General features: G+C 38.8%; 1 protein-coding gene across 1 annotated transcript in view; it reads right to left on the bottom strand.

Annotated features, from left to right (window-relative positions):
* apln (apelin) overlaps positions 1-20,090 on the bottom strand; it is a 37,365-nt gene extending 17,275 nt beyond the window's left edge. The window contains exon 1 of the mRNA XM_028009037.1: positions 19,696-20,090. Coding sequence (XP_027864838.1) covers positions 19,696-19,762 — 67 coding nt within the window. The 5' untranslated portion in view covers positions 19,763-20,090. The remainder of the gene's footprint in view (positions 1-19,695) is intronic.
* Positions 20,091-20,427: the final 337 nt, after the last annotated feature.

Raw genomic sequence — 20,427 nt, 5'->3', positions numbered from 1 at the left:
AGTTTTCTTATTTTAAATGCAATAAGCTATTTGCACTAGTAACTAGACAATAAATATTTAGTTTTTGTAGTGTAGTTGCAGAAATATACATTGATTTGGCCATTTTTAACCCAGTATTAGCTCAACACTGTTACAACAAACTAAGTTCAGTGAATTAGTTTTCTGGTGCAGGTAACATACTGACTGCTTAAAAAACGCCACAGAATCAAACTTCAAATCTCCTTTAATTATACACCTAAAAAGCCCTTTTGGTTTTAAGTAAAAATGCCTTTGGAATTTCCCCAACAGTCTATGATGTTTTCTTTATATAATAAGGACAATAAACTTGTTAAATGTTATGTTATCTTATGATATGTGAAACAAGAGGCAAATTACAGCTCTGTCACATTGTTTTCTTACCAGATCTTTGTAGGTTTTTTTTAATTAAAGCAATATTCCTGAGTTTTGTAACTGAGTTTCTGTCAAAGGTTTATAAGCAGATCATTTCAAGTTAGAGTCTGATAACAGTCAAAAGCTTTTATTCATTTGTACACCACCTTTCTTTACTATCAAGTTGTTATTCTGACAGGAAATACTTTGTGGCCTCAGTTTTCAGTACATGTTTCCCACAGGAACATAATTAGAGGTGGACCGCTTCATGCGTCGGTTACCCGAGTAAATAATTCTGTTGAATAAAATAAACCCAAATAATAAAGTAAGACAACTATTCATGAAGTCATACTAGCCAAAAACACCATGATTTTTCTGCACCATGAATTAGTTGTTTTATGATAGCAGAAAGCTGCTTTTGTCTTAGCTGTTAGCTTCACTGTTATGGACCAACTTATCAAGATTTTTGCCAAATGAAGAGCGCCATCTAGACGTTATAAACTTTTAATAAAACTTCTTTATGAAAAAGAATTTTTTTTTCTCCTTAACCGTCAAAATACCAATATTAAAGGTGACTTATCATGCTTCCTTGAACAGGTCAGGATAGGTCTGTGGGCGATAAAAAACATTTTTATTATATTTTATTCCACAAAATCATTCTTAGATGATGAGATTTTAGTCAGCCTGATTTCAGAATGAGTTCTTTTAAGGCATCTTGTCTTTAAATCTAAATAAGCTGGTCATGCCCCCAATACAAAGTTCACACTTGCACGTGAAAGTGGCTGCAAACAAATGTGCAATTATCCAACTCTGCATGTTTGAAAAGCAGAAGTGGAGCCTCCTACACAACCTACAAAATGCGGAAAGTTGTTTCTGAACTTCAGGACAACAAAACACTTGACTATTCCAGCAGCCATTGTACAACACACACAACGCTAAAACCAGCTGACCAAACATGCTGGAACTCCAATTTGGTTGTTAGGTAACAGCGCAGTCCCGCGTCAATTGTGACTCAGCATTGTGTAGGTTTTTGAAACGGCAAATTTTCCAGACACCAAAAAAACTTGAACCTAATGTTAAAAAAGAGGCAGGTTTTTTTGTAGCGTCTGAGACCCACATGAATTACAAAAATGTGCAGATTGCCTTTAAAAATCCATATATTCTTGTTGCACAGACTTATATAAAATCAATAGTAATACAGTAATAATCTAGAGTTAATCGTTTCTGCATGGAAGAGCTGATAGTGTGGATGTGAACTCCTCAGTGGAAGAGAGGAAGAGTTAGTTCCCTGGTGAGTGTAGCTATGGTGTTTTGCCATGACGTTGGAGATGCAGGCTCGCTGTCATGTGCCTTCCTCCTTCATTCACTAAAAGGAGAGGAGTAGCTTCAGCTAATGCACTAATTTAGCACAGCATTACCTCAGACATACTAACCCACACATCCAGACAGAATCGTGTTAAGAGCAGAGATGCTCATGCTGCATAAGCACATTAAGGGATCAGGGCTATTAAGCCAAGGATGAAGTGTGTAAAATGTGCCAGAAACAGAGCCAAACATTCTTTTAACATAGCATAAGCCCCATTAGTGCTGCAGCATCACACAGTGGATTTGTTTGGTGCCTGACGGCCTCCCCACACATTCATCCTGCACATATGGACGGGTTTGTGCCAAGGAAGCTGTGCTTTGTTGTTCATTTCTGTTTTGATCTGTAAAAGTTGTAATTGATATCTTTATTTGATTTGTTTATGCCGATATAGTATATTCTTGTTGTAACTCATTTTAATGTTCTCACTGGTTTATTATTTCAGCTCATAGTGGAGCTTAAAAATGAGGATTAATCGTGATTAATTGAAATAATCGTCATCTAATTTAGTAATCGATTAATTAACTTCTTTTCTTGTTTTGAATCAAATTATTTATTTTCATCTTTCAATGTATTTCTAATATTGTATAAAAGAGGCTTAAATGAAAAATCTACAGGATGTGTCAAATTAATCAACATGATAATCAATTAATCATCAAAATAATCAATTAATTGCCTGAATAAATGATTAATCACCAGAACAATAGAGAGAATATTTGATTGACGGAATAATCATCAGAATAATCCTCAGACTAGAGATAATTGGTTGTCAGGATAATCGATTAACCGTCAGAATAATCTGTAGGATAATCAATTAATTGTCAGAATAATCCTCAGACTAATCGATTAATTGTCAATACAATAGAGATTATTGGTTGTCAGGATAATCGATTGTCAGAATAATTGATACATTAACTGTCAGAATAAATTATAGTATAATTGATAGCTAAATTAATCGTTAGCTGCAGCCGTAGCAATGCCGCATATTGCTCTCCCACCAGCCAGTCTGGGCCTCGGTAGAAACTGGTACCGATCGCTTGCTGACTTTCAGGCCTGGTTGCCATGGCAGCCGTTGTGAATGGTGCTCAGTTTGGAGCAAAGAGTCTGACAGTGTCAGCTGATATCGACCAGGTTCTCAGTTTGCAGTTTTTCCTCTGCACACAGTCAGAACGTGCGATCGGCCGTCTGTGTTCGGTGACGTCTTCGGGCTCCTCTGCGGGCCACTTCACTCTGCATCTGAGTTCTCCTGCAGGCACGACAAGGGGATGGGGGCTATTTTGGTCACAAGCACTTTTCTTTTTATTCCTGCTGCGGACTGTTTGATATGCATCATTGTTGTTGCGTGATAATGCTAGGCCTGTGGTTGAGCTGAAGGCTGGCTTTGTCTACACCAAAGTCCGTCGAGGAAACCAAAATGCATGAAAAGTTACTCCCATTACTGAAAGCTTTTGAACTGAACCCCTTCCAAACCCGGCTCTGGAAGTTACCCCACGCACTCTCTGAAGGTTCAAAACTAATTAAAAACAAACCGGGCGGCCCTGAGGCTTCTGACTTTCCACAGATGTCCTTCTGAGTCTGTGAAGTTCAGTGCTGTACGGCCCTGAATTAGAGACTCTATGAAATGATGAGGTGTGAGACAGCATGCTCCGCCATGATCAGAGCTCTGTGAGTTCAAAGGGCCCGCCTGCAGCAGTTAATGAAGCTGTGACTCCCCTCACCACTTGACTGCCTCTTAGTTTATTCACAATCTCACTCCAGCTCAAGAGGTGAATTTGTGGCTACAAGGTTACTGTGGGTTGCTGCCTACTGAAAATGACCAAAAAAAGAAAACCATATATCCATCTGAGTGGGAAACCACAACGTTTTCACTTTTACTTTTTTATCATAAGACGTGTTGAGAAGTCTTAAAAAGATCTACTTTTTGACTTTAAATGTGTAACAATTATATTAGTAACCCATTATTCTATTGATTACTATGATGAGTAATCAAAGTAGTAGTTGATTAATTGATTAATCATATAAAAAGTCATCACACTTTGCAGCTTTATGCAATATTAGAAATTCATTAAAATATGAAAATAAACTAGTAATTCAATTCCAGATAAGAAAATAAACATTCTATTGCCTAAATGCAACAACAGAGCGGTCCTTCGGTGAACGCTTGATCATTTGTAGCAACGGATGAACCTGCAGCTAAAAAATACTTCTAACATCAACTTGTGAAAATTTTAGCCCTTTTCTGCCTGACTTGATGTCAACACACAAGTATAAGGCTAATCTGTTAGCTATTTTCTGATCAATTAATCACCAGAACAAAAGAGAGAATAATCAATTAACCGACAGAATAATCGATTATTCAACAGAGTAATTGATTAGTTGCCAGAAAAATAAGCGTTCATTCATTAGAATTTCTATTTCTTTTAGATGAACTGATTAATAACTGGACAGCAAAGGGTGATTTATAGGAGAGTTTTATTCTTATTACAGAATTTGAACTAAGCTAAAGCTTAAAGTTTTTCAGCTAAAACTTTGCCACTTGTTGTTATTTGGTCTTAGACACACCCATCCCATACAAATGTTTCCCAATAAGCTCCGTTTTAAACAGTTTTTTAAGCTGGTGTAGATTTTTTAAAACTCATTATTTAATCCGTATGTGTCAAACTCAAGGCACAGGGGCCAAATCTGGCCCGCCGTAGCTTTTTATGTGGCCCTTTAGATTCCAAATTACGCCAATAAGTCCTTCCAGTTTTTCACAATCTGCAAAATTCTCACAAAATCAACAAATCTCCACATTTTCTTTCTGATTTTACTCCAGATTTTCTTAAAGTTGGCCAAAGTCTTGGAGGAAGAGCTGATTATTGACATTTTAACAGTTTGATTGGTTTTATCAATACATCCTGGCACAACCGGGCCCTTTAAGAACATTCAGATTTTTGATACGGCCCAAAGTGAAAATGAGTTTTCACCCCTGATTTAATCCATGACATAAACCTTCCTTACTCACTAATAAACAAAAACTATTTTTGGTTTCTCTAATACATTAATTTGTTTTATTTTCTTATCGTCTTAAACTACAACCCCTCTCTGTGTCACATAACATTTTTTGCATATTGTGTGAAATATGCGTGTATAAAGTTTTTTTTTTCAGAATTTAGGATACTTTATAGAACAGGTTAAAGTCTTGTACAATTTTTCGGCTGGAATATGGTCAACAATCAGAGACACAAACACAAAACGCCTCCTTAGGGAGGTTTTTCCTCCCAACTTTCCACTGGATGTGCCAAACATCGGCGGCTATAGGAGCAGGGGAGATGCTGGGTCTGCTGTTTCCAATAACAGCGTCACCCGTACGATGCAGGCGGTAGGTAACGATACCAACCGCTGCCCTGATCTCCAGAGACCGCAACGTCAAGGGCAAAGGGATCCTCCAACCATCCGTTTCCATGGACACACATCAGCAGTGCAAACCAGGCCCCTCCCTCAACTGCGTCGCCCCTGCTGTGAATCTGCATGTCTTCCTCCATTAGACATGTAGCAGAAAGAGAGAAACTGAAAGCCACAGCAGAGCAGGTTTCACTGCAGCTTTTAAAAATGTGAGGCAGACGGTTTCATCTGAAGAAAATAGGGAACATTTAAAGGAAAAAGCGCCTGCATTGAGTCGGTTTCTATGTTTCTTAACCGAACTTAGTTATCAAAGAGAAACTCCTGAAGCAGATATTAACCTCAGGAAGAGGCATGTAATCTACAGCGAGGCCTGTCACAATAATCAATATATCAATTAATCACTTGATAAATTTAAGTGACCTCAATCATTTCCATTTGCGTGATTTATTGTTTTTCTCTTTCTACTGAAAACTGGATGGTAAAAGTTTTTATTCTGGTGTTTTAGCCTTTTGTAAAGGATAATTTTGTTTTGCACAGACTTGATTAATTCATTTGTTGTTTTTGTTTTGTTTATTTATTTTGCACATTTAAAATGTCTTCCAGGTCCAGTGTTGAATATTAATCAGAATTTAAAGTTTATTGATCTTTGAGAATGTTTTCTTGTGTTATTACACCATTATCATTAAACAACAATATTATTGTTTATCGCAATAACTTCTGGGACAATTTATTGTCCAGCTAAATTAGTTATCTATATTAGTTAATTATATTTAGGTATCACTTTATTGTTGTCTTGTCTTTGCTTGTTACAACTAAGCAACTTAATAAATTAATCACATGATAAATTAAAATGAGATCAATAATTTCCATTCCATTTTAGTCTATTTTATTAATATTTTCAGTTTTTATTACCATTTTATTGTTCTTGGTGTTTGGATATTCATTATATCTTCTAGTTCCCATGTTAAGTATTCTTTACAAAATTACAGTTTATTGGTCTTTCAAACAGGGAACTTGCATTTTTATACCATTATCAATATATTGAAATAATGTCAAAACAACAATATTACAGTTTATTGCAATGATTACGACAAAATTTGCTGCCATGACAGGTCTGGTTACAACGTACTGATTTAAAGTTTTTCTCAGACATCGGTGAAACTGTAACATTAAATTATGACATGGCCTCTCCATATGTTGAGAAGCTTTACAGAAGCTATTAGTAAAGAACTATTAGTAACTATTAGACAAAACTATTAGTAAAGAAGCTAATTTAACAGAAATAATGCTACAAAATGAGAAAACAAAATGTTATTCAATGCTTGGATACAGAGAAAATGAAAAAAAGGCACTGCAAAGTGAACATTTTCCTTACATTTCTAGTGTTTTATTAAGGATATTTTTTTGTCCTTGTACTTTTTAAACAGATTTACAGGATTTTACCTTTTTGTAATGACACACTTGTTTTGCATTACTGTGTTTTCCCTTAACGTGCTGCACACATAAAACGTGTGCAGCACATTTCCTGGTGTTTTCTGGGTCAATCCAGCACAATGAAACACGATAACCAAATTCGTCACACATATTTAGTGAGGAAATATATTTTTGAAGACTTTCACTGACTGGTTGAGCTGCAGGTGAGCTGAAGTTCAGATTTTTTTTTATTGGACCGCTTTGCCCAGAGGGAGAGGATAAACTGTTTTCCTGATCCGGAGGCATGTTTATGAATTCCTTATATTGTTTAGCTCTTCTATTTTTACAAACATCTGTTTGTGTTCAGGGGCCTGAGTGAGACAGAGGGACCCAGCGTGGGGCCCCATCCTGATCCCGGAAGCAGCATGTGGGGAGAGCCATGCTATTATTTAGAGGCTGATGGTTGGATTGACCAGCGTCTGAAAGTGTGAAATAATCTCCAAAGGGAAATAACTTTTGTGATCAAAGGCAGAGCGATTTGGATGAATAATGTATGATTTCATCAATGGATGATTTCTGTTGTTACTGAAGGGACCCAGGAGTGAGGAAGATGAGGAGGACTGTGCAGAGGAACATAAGAGCTGAGGCGACTGGCGTTTTTTAAAACAAGATGATGAGCATCAACATGTTCGGTTATTCTCTGAAGAAACCAGTAGGGAAGAGAAATTTACACTGCAAAAACACTAAATCTTACCAAGAATTGTTGATCCAGTAATTTTTAACAAACTATACAAGCTTGTTTTTGGTCATTAATTTCTTATTTATTAAAAAATACTTAGTCCACTGGCAGATTATTTCATTTATATGAAAATATTCTTCCCATAAGTAAAATAATCTACCCCTGGAAGCAGTGGTGGGCCGTCAGGGCCTGCAAGGCCTTCTCTGCTGGCCTAAAAATATCTGAATCACAGACTGATGTTAATTATATTTTGTCCATGAATACGTATTAAATAAATCCAAATGGTCTGTCCGCTTCCTTTCATTGCTAGCCCCCTGGTTGCGCTGCTTCCAGACGTGTATTTTCATATTTAAGCATTTAACCAATCACATTTCAGCCACTATTTGTTGCCAGGGTCAAAGAAATCTGCCTGGAGGCCCTGTAGCATAAAATAAATGTCGATCAAACTGTTGCTTCAACCAATCAGATTTTGAGTTGGCGACACCAAGGCCCTCTAACAGGCGTACGGAAACGTCAGCGTATTCACACGCTCTGATTGGCTAGTCAAAGAGTGTACTAGCCAGAGCTAGCAAACTGCATCTGTAGCGAGCAGCACAAGCAAAGATGTTGTTGTGTTGATTTAATAGCAGTTTTGTCAATCCGTAATGGGTGAAGGAGGAGAAGAAATGGATTTGGTTGGAGATTTACTGTCAAAGACATTTTCAAGACGGACTTTTCAAGAAAAGCTGGACATTGTTAAGCAACGTCGGGCAACTCCGGAGCTAGCAAGCCTGTCACAACCGGGAAAAGGATTTGTCCGCCACTTTCAGTCTACTAACTACGAGCGGTACTCCTGGCTCACAGGCTCCGAGGAACGCTGCAAATTGTATTGCTGGGAGTTCTTGTTATTTGCCACTGATCGACATGGTGTTTGGAGCCACACTGGATTTGTAAGTTTGACTCGCCTAACCAAGGCAGCAACGAGGCATCAAAGCACCGCCGGACACTTACAAGCAGCGGTGCTTTCCAAACCTTCTGGGGAAACCAGAGTGGATCTACAGCTGAGCGAGCAAGTGGCAGGGAAACACAACGAAAAGGTGAAGAAAAATAGGGAAATCTTAAAAAGACTGATAGACTGTCATGTTTTTGGGCAAGCAGGAACTTTCATTTCGGGGGCACGATGGTTTCTGTTGAAGGGACAATCTCAGCCCTTAAGCGAATTAAAACTTGTGCAGAAATACGAGAGGGCAGCATTAGCTTCGATGGCGATAGAAAAGGACTTCTTCATGGAACTGAAACACGGATAATCTGCACAACAGAGTAATTGACACCTTCTTCAGGAAAGAAAGGAGGATGGATTTTGTGTACAAATAATCAGGATTTTTGGTGAGTAAAATGTTGCTATATTCCTAAATAATATTGCAATTTTATCAGGTTATTTTTGATGCTTTTTTATGTGTGTCGCAGCTGTAGAAGTTTTATAGCCATAAAATAGTTATTGAGGGTTGGATTGATTCAGACGGAGCTCTACTGAAGGCCTAGGTGTGAAATGCACGGCCGCCACTGCCTGGAAGTTGTATTTTGTCCTCCATATTAAGGAATGATTGACTTAAAACAAGCTTGTATATTTTGCTAAAAAGTTACTTGTAACTGTGGTTCGTCTTAATTCAACTGTACTTAGATATTTGCACTAGAGACCAAAAGTACTTGATAATATTTTGTGTTTTTTTTTTCATTGAGCCCGTAATTATAAAGTGGAGTTCAAATAATAAGTACTTTTATCCCCCCTTTTTCATATACAAGTAAAAATCTGAGTGATTCACTTTTATGCAAACTGAGTCAAAACTTTGCAGACTGAACTTTTATTCAAGCTGAAAGTCTTTTGTGCAGCTTTGGACAGATAGAGACTGAAAATGTTAGCAAAACTGCTCTAGCTAAGTTTGAAACATCAGATTAATCGTGATGAATCAATTATTGAAATGATGGTAATGATGATAATTTAGCAATCGATTAATCGTTAACTGGAGTACATAGACTCAAAAAGGCAATTTGTTGAAAGAACAACACATTCTGTACGGATTGTTCTTTCAACAAATGGCTGGTTTTGATTCTATATTCTCCAGTTAACTGACTAATTTTGTAAGTGATTAATTGTTGACGGTTATTTGAATAATTGATTAATCGTTTCAGCCCTACTTGAGATATACATTTTATCCTGCTCTAGACGGATTTTTTTCATGTATCCTTTTTCATCCACTTCACAAATATGCAGAACTTTATCTAAACATCCAAAGATACATGTCCACATTTATAATTTGTAACATTAAAAATGTTAAAAAGGTTCAAGAAATATGAATACTTTTGCCAAGCAATGCATCCACAAATTCACAAGCGCTAAAATCGATCATCTTAGTCAGATAAGTAGAAGATTTGCAGCATTTTTAATCACAAAGCGAATTACAGCGATCCATAATGGCTGCTGTGGAGGTTTATTGTAGCGTCAGTGTCCACATTTATGCAATCTGTCAGACTGATTTCCTTTCCTTCCACTCAGCCGCAGAAAAATGATTTCCTACGACAAATGGTATCTGTAAAGCAATATAAAAGTGTCACATTTTCACATTCTGGACTCCAACAAATGGAGCCTGAAAGTAATTAGAGCACCTGCATTCTTAAAGGCCGCAGTATTTATTCTGTTCTCTGGCAGCCGCCTTAATAAAAACGTCGACTCGGGTCGGGATCAGGAATCCGATCTGCCGCTACAAACACTCCCAATGTAACCCTTGATGTTGGGGGAGAAAAAAGAGTCATAAATCATTTCTCTTATTGGATGCAAAATGGAGCGCTTTCTGAAAAATATCTGGGTCTAATTAAGTTTTAAGGAGTGCACCCACCCCCAAAACTACACTGGATACTAAAAGAGGAAGCAGATCAGGTTCATTATTCCCTTGATTAAATATATCTTTTAAAAAAATACAACAAACTACTCCTTTTCTGGAAATCTCAAGCAACCTCTCAGCTCCTTCCTGTTTGCCCTTTTCCTCTTCTGCCCCCTTTGGACCATCTTTTACTTCTCCTCCTTTGCTTTTTCTCTGCTTCACTGGATTTACTCTCAAGGGAACATCTAAGTGAGTAGATTTATTAATTTTAAAGGCTCTGAATCACATTACAGCGGTCGCATATGCCAAAGTCTTCAGCCGCCGATCTCTCCTGAGACCGTCAGCCCAAACGCTGGTCTTATGTCCAAATGAGCTACGAGTTTTCACTAAATCTCCTCATCGACTCCCAGACCAGCGCACTCATTAGTGGGTGGCTCTCCCGAAATGCACGAGTGATGATGCACAGATGGGAAGGATGTTTTGAAAAATCACCTTTCTGTATTCTCTACCATGTCATGATTCTGTAGTTTACATCATGGGTGTTCAAAGTGTGGCCCCGGGGCCATTAGTGGCCCTCTGAAAGATTTTGTGCGGCCCCTCAACCTCAATGCAAACATGGCTGGTTGATGCAGATAAGACACTTTTTTAAAAGATGTTTTTACAGAGAAAAACATCTTAGAAAATCTTAAACATCAACCCAGTTTTATTAAACTCAAAGCATTCAGCCCCAAAAAAGTAAGAAATCCGTCTTATAACACAAACATGCAAAACTTTTTCTATGTTTTGTATCAACAATGATTTAAAATGTAGTTAATTTTTGAATAATAAAATTTTAGGAAAGGCACAAAGGTTTGGTTTAAAATACTTTTTATGCCCCTCATGTGTTTTCAACAAAATGATTTTGGCTCTCATGGCAAAATGTTTGGATGATGTGAAACCAGTTTCATTAGATTAAACAGGACAAGAATGGGCACAAATTCAGCAAAAGGAAACTTCTTGTCAGATTTTACACGGCAAAAACACAAAATCCTACCAAGTAGCTTTGGTATGGTTTTTATCTCAGTATTACCTTACAATTAACTTTTCAGCAAGATATACGATCTTGTTTCAAGTCAATAATATTTATTTCTTTAAAAAGTTATAGTTCCACTGACAGATTATTTAACTTAAATAAAACATTTCCCTGTTATAGAGAAATCTGCCAGTAGAACTAGAACTTTTTAATCCATAATAAGGAATTATTGACCTAAAACAAGGTCTTACTAAAAAGTTACTTGTCATTTTTCAAATGTACTGAGATATTTGCACTAGAAAAATGACCTAAAAGGTTTTGTGTCTACTGTAAAAATAACTGATTGGTTAAAAAAAAATCAAAACAATCAATGGTAGCATTAAAGCTTTTTTGGTGTTTTTAGCATTATGAAGGAAAGAGATGTAAGAAGCTTTTTAGAAAATTGTACTTTCTGCAAGCCGGTGAGAGACTTCAATGGTTAATTCAGGCTGCCAAGAAGTGAGAGAGAGCAAGATTTTCAGTAGATAACAGGAAGGCTGGACAGAGTACATGAGAGTTGTTTGCTCCTTCTAAGCTTTAAAGCTGAGACTGTGATTGAAAATGTTAACTTTTTCTGAAACATACTTTCTGTGCTACATTTACTTGGAGGATAATAATTACAGACAAATCAGCTAAAATTCATACTGACAGGTCAGAGCTCTCCAAAACAGCCTCAAAGTTCTGATTGGATCATAAATTTAAAGCCGTTTCTGCACAAAATTAAACAAAATAGGACATTTCTTAAATATAATGGGTTAAACTCACTGTTTGTGGTATAATTTTATAAGCATCACACGAAATAAGATGTTTCTGGCTGAAAATGTAGCTGTTGAGCACAACTCACTATTAACCATGGCTACCGCTATTGATTATTTTAATAATTGATTACTCTGACGATTAATCAATTAATTGGATAACAAATTCGACATATTCTACAGATTTGTAATTTAACTACTTAATGCTTTTATATAATGTTAGAAATACATTAAAAGATGCAAATAAACATGATTTGGTTCTTTTTTAAATTAAGAAATAAACATTTTATTGAACTGAGTGAAGCTAAAACTGGCGGAAACATATTTACAGATGTAGATGTTTTTATATTTAATGCTAAATCTGTGAATATATATTTTGCACAGCTTTGACTTAATTACTGCTCTGAATATGTTGTTTTTCAGAAAATTTTCTTTTTTTGAGTCCGTATGATTATTTCAATAATCGATTAATCAGGATTAATCCGATTAATCGTTTTAGGTGTATTATAAACTGATCTATGAAAGTTTTGTAGATCCAAACAGTATTAGTTTTGTTCTCAAGTCATTTAGTTGTCATATTTCCCATTTTTTCTGCAGAATGAAAGCATTCAGCTGACACAATCTGAACTATAATTTAATTTCAGGTCACCCTGAATCAGTCATAACTTGAACTTAATCTCCTGTGAGTTAAAATGTCAGTCTTTCACATTGATGAGGAAATATTTTTGCCCACATTTCATTTTAAAGTAGTTGATTGTGTATACAGAAACGCCATAATTTGACTCAAGCTGTAGGTAGTTGACAAAACCGAACTGTTTACCGCTCCAACCCTGTGCTTGGCAGCTAAAGCAAGATGTTTGAGATGGTGAGTTTGGTTTTCATGCCATGCATGAGAACAAAACGTCTCTGCTCCAGTGGTTTCTGTCCAGAGGACTTTGTTCTGAAAATCCACAGTTTGCTTAAAGGCCACTTTGCTAATCTAAATCATGCTGCAACATCAACAAAAAGTGGCTTTCTCCTGGCAAGCTTTCCAAACATGCCGTACTAGTTTAGTTTTTTTTTGACTGTAACTGGGTCAGTGGGGTCAGCGGAGTCTGAGGTGTCGCTCCGTCTTTCAGCCCTCAGATGTTTGACGTTGTTTAGATGTCCGACTCTGGGAAGACTGGCAACTGTCTAGCTTTTGTTTCCATCCAGGAATAAACTTTCTCAGTGTTGAATGTTGGAGTAAAAGCTGTTTGGATACGACCTCGTAAACCTTCATGGTGGCAATTGATTCTCTAAACCACGTGTCGAACCTAAGGCCTGGGGGCCAAAACCGGCACACTGTGGCTTCTTATTTGGCCCTCTAGACTCTAGAAGGATGCAAAAATAGGAACTTCAGCATAACAATTGTGCTTAAATGTTATTTTGTCAGTCAAATAGGGATGCAAGTTATTAATTGAGTTGATCTAAAATTGATCGATCTTATCTATAGACTAAAGCGGCCAATTTATTAAGAGTATGAAAAGGACTGACCATCTATCCACAACACAAGAGGAAACATTCTAAATATTTCCCCTTGTGTCATCTGTATTAAATACTCACTGAATAAACTGAAAATTGTGGTTTTCTCACATTATTAAACATAAACATTTATAAATTATAACAAAACATGAACCTCTCAGGTTCCTGAATAGAAAACTCAAAGCTGAAACTGTAGGAGTTTGTCAAGTGTTTATATTTCAAAACAGAACTGCATAAAGTTACTTTTGCATCCAACAGAGACTCAGTGGCGCAGTTGGTAGCACTGTTGCCGTGCAGCAAGAAGGTCCTGGGTTCGATTCAGGCCCAGGGTCTTTCTGCATGGAGTTTGCTGCCCTGCGACAGACTGGCGACCCCGGAACGTTAGCTGGAGAGGCACCAGCACCTCCTGACTCCACTAGGGGACGAGGGTGTTAGAAAATGGATGGTTTGAACCGTTTCCCTTTCCAGTTCTCGTATGGTGCTGCCATCTTTGTTTCTGTATTTACTGCTCCACTTAAGGTTGACGAGCAGTGCCCTCTACTGGACAGCAGCCAAACTACAAAGATAATCGTTTGCAACTAAATTTAATCTAATGAACCAGAAATCGACAGTTAATGAGTTGATTATTTGCATCCCTACGATCAAATCAAAGCAGTTTTAATCTGCATATTGCCGCATTATATCAACCAGTTCGTCCAATTTGTTGCCCAAATTTACAAGAGTCAAATCCCCACACTTATTCACTTTGAGTTTGTTGCAAATTTTCTGCAAGAAACGGTCAAAAACAGAATAAAAGTGAAACTAACTCCCCCCTGCAGGTGGCAGTATTTCCTACTTCTGCTGCCTCAACGCTACTTGAAGTCAAGTTACAGTCTGTGATCGATGTGGCAAGTAACAAAAAGTCATGTTTACTGTCATAAACAAGCTCAACTATTGCAAAATGTCTCATTAGTTCTACAAATCACTGGTTTTTATTGCAAAAATAAATTATTGTATTGATGAATTTGAGGACGGCACTCGTCAAAATGTAATGCTTGTCTCTGGTTTCTCCATTGTCTACTGTATGTTTTTATTTTTTCTGACTTTTAGTTTGGTGTTTTAGATACAAATGAAGTTGATTGATTGAAAAAAATCACAAAACCAATCTTGAAATTCTGGATGGACTGATTAGTGTGAAAAGATGTTAAATATGTCATTTAAAGAAGCTATTGATCGATATGTTAATGGATTTTATCGATACATCCATGATGTTGATGTGGCCCTAAATGAAGATGAGTTTCACAGCGCTGCACTGAACTCAAATCCTTCATGCTTTGTGGCGTTTTAAAACTGGATTTGAAGGAAATGGTTCTCTGCTGACATGCAGAACCTGTATTAGTGTTTGAATCGTCAGATTATTGGCTCTGTTTCGCTGTGATGCAGCATGAGGTGGAAATCCAGGGTCTTCATGCAGCAGACTCCATCTGACGCTGTGGGTGTGTTGCGTAGTGAGTAATATAAACCCAGCTGCTCCTCTCAAAGCTCCTGTGTCTAAAAAAAACAAGCCTGTCGCTTTGATTTTACTGTAATCTTGTAATAACCTTTCTGCTTTTCCCCTCTTTGACCCGACGGCTTGCCCGCTGTTAGGGAGTTTTTATCCGCTGGACATCTGGAAGAGTTTAGCCGCTTCACTTTTAAACACACTGTCCATAATCACATCCACAGCCTCAAACATCTTCTTTACGTTACAAAAAGCTGATTTGAGTCAAAGCATCCTGCTTACATCTGATTCTGGTGCAGAAAGAATATTATTAGTCATGGGCCATTAGGCAAACTGTGTGTAGAAATACCAAGATTTTACAATTTCATGGTTTTAACACAACAATTTAAAACTAAAAAGCATTTATAAAGGGAATGTTTTTATTGAAAACAGAAAAGACACAGTAATTTTGAAGCTAATGTGCCATGCAGACTATTAGGATGATAAGATTTAATGTATTTATAGTAACAAAATCTCAAGAAAATAGTCGTACATTCTCCTTTTACCTACTAAGTAGCTTTCTATGGACGATGCCGACCATAAATAGTAGTTTGTTTTTTCTTTTAGCTGATGTGCAGATGCTGATATATTTATACTGTTTTTGCTGATTCTTGTCCTTTTATGCAGAAATAGTTCCTTCCATCATTCATTGTTTGATTTTTTGTTTGTGGAAGGCAAACTCGAGCTTCAGATAAATTACCTGTTGGGTTTCATAAAGTTGTTAATCTAAATATAGATTTAAATGACCTAAACTGTTTGTTTTTGTGTTTTCTTTTCAGCAATATATAGGATCTTGCTTTCAATCAATAATTAATGAGTATTCATGAGAAAGTACCAGTTTCACTGGCAGATTATTTCACTCATAACATTGGAAAAATTTATTTTTATAGCCAGAAGAGCTAGAACTTTTTTTAAAATTAATATTAAAATTTTTTTTTTACATAAAACAAGCTGAATACAGCTCTGGAAAAAATTAAGAGACGTTAGTTTCTCTGATTTTACTCCTTATAGGTAAATGAGTAAAGATGAACATTGTCCTTTTATTCTATGAACTACTGAATGTCTCTGAAATTCAAAGCAAAAATTTAGCATTGTTTTGCAGAAAATATCAAAGAAGATGCAACGCTTTCAGACCTCAAATAATGCAAAGATCAAAGTTCATATTCATTTAGAAACAACAATACTGATGTTTTAACTCATAACTCAATATTTGGTGGAAAAGCCAGGAGGTTTTCTATGAGGTTCAGTGCAGTGGGCTCTTAAGTTTTTCCAGCGCTGTAAATGTTGCTGAAAACTTAAGTAACGTAAATTAGTTTTGTCTTATTTCAAGTGTACTAAGATATTTGCACTAGAAGCTAAACCAAAAACACTTGGTAAGAGTTTGTGTTTTTGCAGTGTAGGACTGTAAATCCAGAAAATTGAGTATTAATGGCACCATAATGTTAAAACCCTTGACACGTTAAACTGTGTCTGATCAAGCCATCACAAAACGTCTTTATTACTTAATACGTCTCTGAGCATCAGAGCAGGCCTGTCCTGTATGCTGGCGCTGCAGAGCCTGCTGGCGCGGACAATACATCAAAGTCTAATGCAGAATAATAGCTCTGCTGACAGCTCTCATAAAGATGCCCTCTTCTCGAACAGACGATTTCTCCCTCTGATAATCGTGATCTGGGCGGCGGATCACCTGCTCCGCTGCTGAACTGCACCTGCGTACATGCATGCATGTCTGAGCCAGCTGCTGCTGGTTTTTTATCTCGTGAAGTCTCCTGGTAAAGACTGACAGGATGTTTCCACAGCAGAGAAAAGTGAAACTTTGATTTCTTGTAAGAGGCTGTGGCAGACGTGTTTTGTGAATAGGGACTGTTTACATGCCATCCCCGAGACTTTCACAGAGGGAGGAAGAGTGTTCGGCCTCAGGATGAATTATGGATGCCACATGTCTAAAGCTGGAGGCCACTCTTCAGCCAGAGTGCTTTTCAAGGATGGGTAATCGAGGTGTGCTGCTAAAAGATGCTAATATTCCACAGAGAAGGCCTCAGAATCTCATTTAGGATGCTGAATGGGTATTATAAACAGCTTTAGGTTGTTGAATAAATTGCCTGTTGCACTACAGTTTTTGTTAATATGCATCTGCATCATAAATATAATTACACATGGACACTTCCGCACCCCGGGTCACAGAGATCCGGTTCTGTGTTCGTTGCATCCGGCACACTTTCCGTTTTTTTAACCAATCTGTTGTTTCTTAGAGCCACAGATGTCTGGAGGGGAGAGGAAACACTCTAAACGTGAAAACCAATTTCCTTTAAGGGGACCTATTATGCAAATCTCACATTTTGCACATTTTTATACTTCCATTTGAGTCTCTGCTTCTTCTAAAATCAGCCCAAGCACTTAGAGAAAAACACGTAGCCAGTTATTGGCAATAAGTTCATGTTTTTTGGTGTCTGGAAAATGGCTTGTTTCAAAAACCTGCCCCACGTAACGTCACAAATCAGCAGGCACTGCCCGTCACCTAGAAACCCCAGAAATGCTCAGTCCGTTACCTAGCAACCCAAGTTAAGCTCCAGCACATTTGACTACTTTATACACTGTACAATGGCTGCTGGAAAAGTATTTTGTTGTTGACTTACTCTTTAGAAATATCTTGGTAAAAACCAGCCACTAGTTCTGCTTTGTCCAGAGGGTCTGGACTTTGTTGAAGTTTTTATTTATACCCAATCGGTAACATTTGGCCATGACATATGTAATGCGCTCTACTAATGACTATACGAAGCTTTCCTGGTAACTTCCTGCGCTGTAAACAACCATCTTCCACTGCAAGAGAGAGGTGCCGGTCCAAACAAGATGGCAGTTAATGTTGATTCAGTGTTTGGAAACGTGGCCAACATGGACTGATTGGCTTCTCTCACTTCCTCTGGTGCCTTTGATTAAACTACTGGCAGACTACAATTCAGAACAGAGCAGAAGATCAAAGTCATCGTTCACAACTTCTCTTTCTTTTCACTGATTGGCTGAATTTCAACCCGGGCAGAGAAGTTCTCTTCAATGGGAGAAAACCCAGACTGAACTTTGACGTGAGATTAGAATCAAGCGAAGCGGCACAGGAGGGCAAAGGCCAGGCTAATTCAGAAACCACTTGCTGCATTCTCGGTTGTGCAGGAGACTCTACTTCTGCTTTTCAAAGATATACGGTTGTACAATTGTGCATCTGTTTGCAGCCATTTTCACGTGCAAATTTAAACATTGAGTTGGGGGGCGTGGCCACCAGCAGCTTATAAATGACAAAGCGCCCTGAAACAGGAGCTCAAAATAGGAAGAACTGAGCAGATGAAAATGTGAATCTCAGAATGATTTTGTTTAAAAAATGTTGTGAACAGGTTTTTTATAGACCTATAGCTCCATCCTAAGGAAGCATAATAGGTCACCTTTAAGATGAAAGGCTTCACACCCACTGCCTACATGCAGAGTCTCTTCCGACACCTTCCAGCGACGGCGCATACTGTAGCAGAGGCTTGTGCTACGCAGACACACTCGAGCTAGCATCCCTCCCCACACCCATCGGCGCCGCAACACGCTTGCATCCCTGCCTCCCGTTCACTCCATTTCTCCCTCTCCCTTCTCCTCCTGCCAGCAGAGCCAGCCGGGAGGGGAGCAGAAAAGGTGCAGAAGCAGAAGGACTCGGCTGTCGAGAGGGATGAGCTTCCATTAAAAGCCCGAGGCGCAGCCGCCTTGTTTCCCCCCCTCACGTCGTTCGGTGTGGCACGGTGGGGTTTTTCAGGCGTGGAGCACGCTCAGCCACACGCAGGGCGTGAAAAGCGACACTGGCTATGATGCTAGATAATTGCTTCCCATTTCCCCGTGTCCTCAGACAAAAATAGCATGTTGCCGGTGCAGCATGGGAGCTGTGATTGCTGTGGATCGACGCACAAAGTGGACAGCATTTTCCAAGCATAAAGTCTACACACCACCTATCACCAAATCATGCAAGAAATGCTCCATATGCCAGCTTGAACAGTCTGGGAAGGCTCCTCAACGTAAACACAGCTTGTGTGTGCGCTTTTGGTTTGGTGACAATCCCAAATATAGTCCAGACATTTACACAGGCCTAAGTGTTGTTTTTTCACACCTCTGTGCTACCTGCATCACATCCGCACATCGAAACTAACCGCCGAACTCATTCCCTCCCTGAGCCAGCCCCCATCTCCTAAGTTCATGTTTTTCTTCCACATAGCGGACATTTCAGGTCCGACGGATGACTCCAGAGGAAAATTGTTTATGTTTAATCATCCTCATCGATGCATTCAGCAATTACAGGAGGCATGCATTCATCTATAGGTGCTGCACAGCCAGAGGCATGTAAAAACAAATCAAGCTGCAAATAAACAAGATTCACCTCGCAGAACATGTGCAATGCAAATCCTATCTTTCATAACAGCCAAAACTGGCTCTGCACACAGATAAACCATCTCCAGGTACTGCAAACACGCATCCAGGTGAAGCAGGGAGGCGAAACGACAAAACCCACATTCAAGTTGAGTGTGAAGAACAACCACTGCAGTGCAGTACTGTACACAACCAGGTGCTGAGATCCCTGCCTTTTTAGAGCCCACACAAGGCTAACCATGCTGGGTAACTGATCAACTACAGCTGCCTGCACAAACACAGGGAGAAATATGAGCAGAAGCAAAAAAAGAGGGAGAGGACGAGCGACGGGGCCGGCCTCTCGCGTACTCACCAGCACCGGCAGGACACAGCAGAGACACCAAGAGCACAATCACCAGCGTCAGGATCTTCACATTCATTTCTGCACTCCCCTCTGGCTCTCCGCTAGTCACTCGCTGATATACTGTAGTGGTGTGTGTGTGAGAGAGAGTGTGTGTGTGGATGGGAGGGGGAGAGAGCAGCTGAGCGAGCAGTAAAGGAGAGAGAGAGAGAGACTGTTTGCTTCTGTGCGTGTGTGTCAGTTTCTAGGAATGTGTGTGTTTGTATATCAGTGTGTGACAGCTCCCTCTCTAAGACTGAAGGCACGTCTTTATCTGAGCGTCTCTTCTTCTGTCAGAGGATCGAATCAAGTTCAGAGGAGCTGGTTCAGGTCTGTCAGCGTGCCGGCGCGCTTGTGAGCCGACTCGGTCATGTGGCTTATGTATCACTGACTCTGTGGGTCACGGACAAGCCCTCCTGCCCCACCATCACCCACCATCTCCACCCCTTTCCTGCAAACACGCAAAAGCACGCGGCGGCGGTAGCGGAGGAAACGGGGGGGGGGGAAGGGCTGGCGCATGCAGGTTTATGATAAATCCCTAGTTGAAAAGTCTTTGAATCAAACGGGATCCAGAAATCTAAACACCAGTTCATGATGGGAGGGAGGGAGATGAAAGAGAGGGAGGTGTGAGATGAGGTTACCACACTGCAAAAACACAAACTGGTTAAAAAAAATACCACTGGCAGATATTTCACTTATTACTAG

Source organism: Xiphophorus couchianus, chromosome 23 (genome assembly GCF_001444195.1).
Source record: "Xiphophorus couchianus chromosome 23, X_couchianus-1.0, whole genome shotgun sequence".
Lineage (NCBI taxonomy): Eukaryota > Metazoa > Chordata > Actinopteri > Cyprinodontiformes > Poeciliidae > Xiphophorus > Xiphophorus couchianus.
This window is presented reverse-complemented; position numbering and strand designations above follow the sequence as displayed.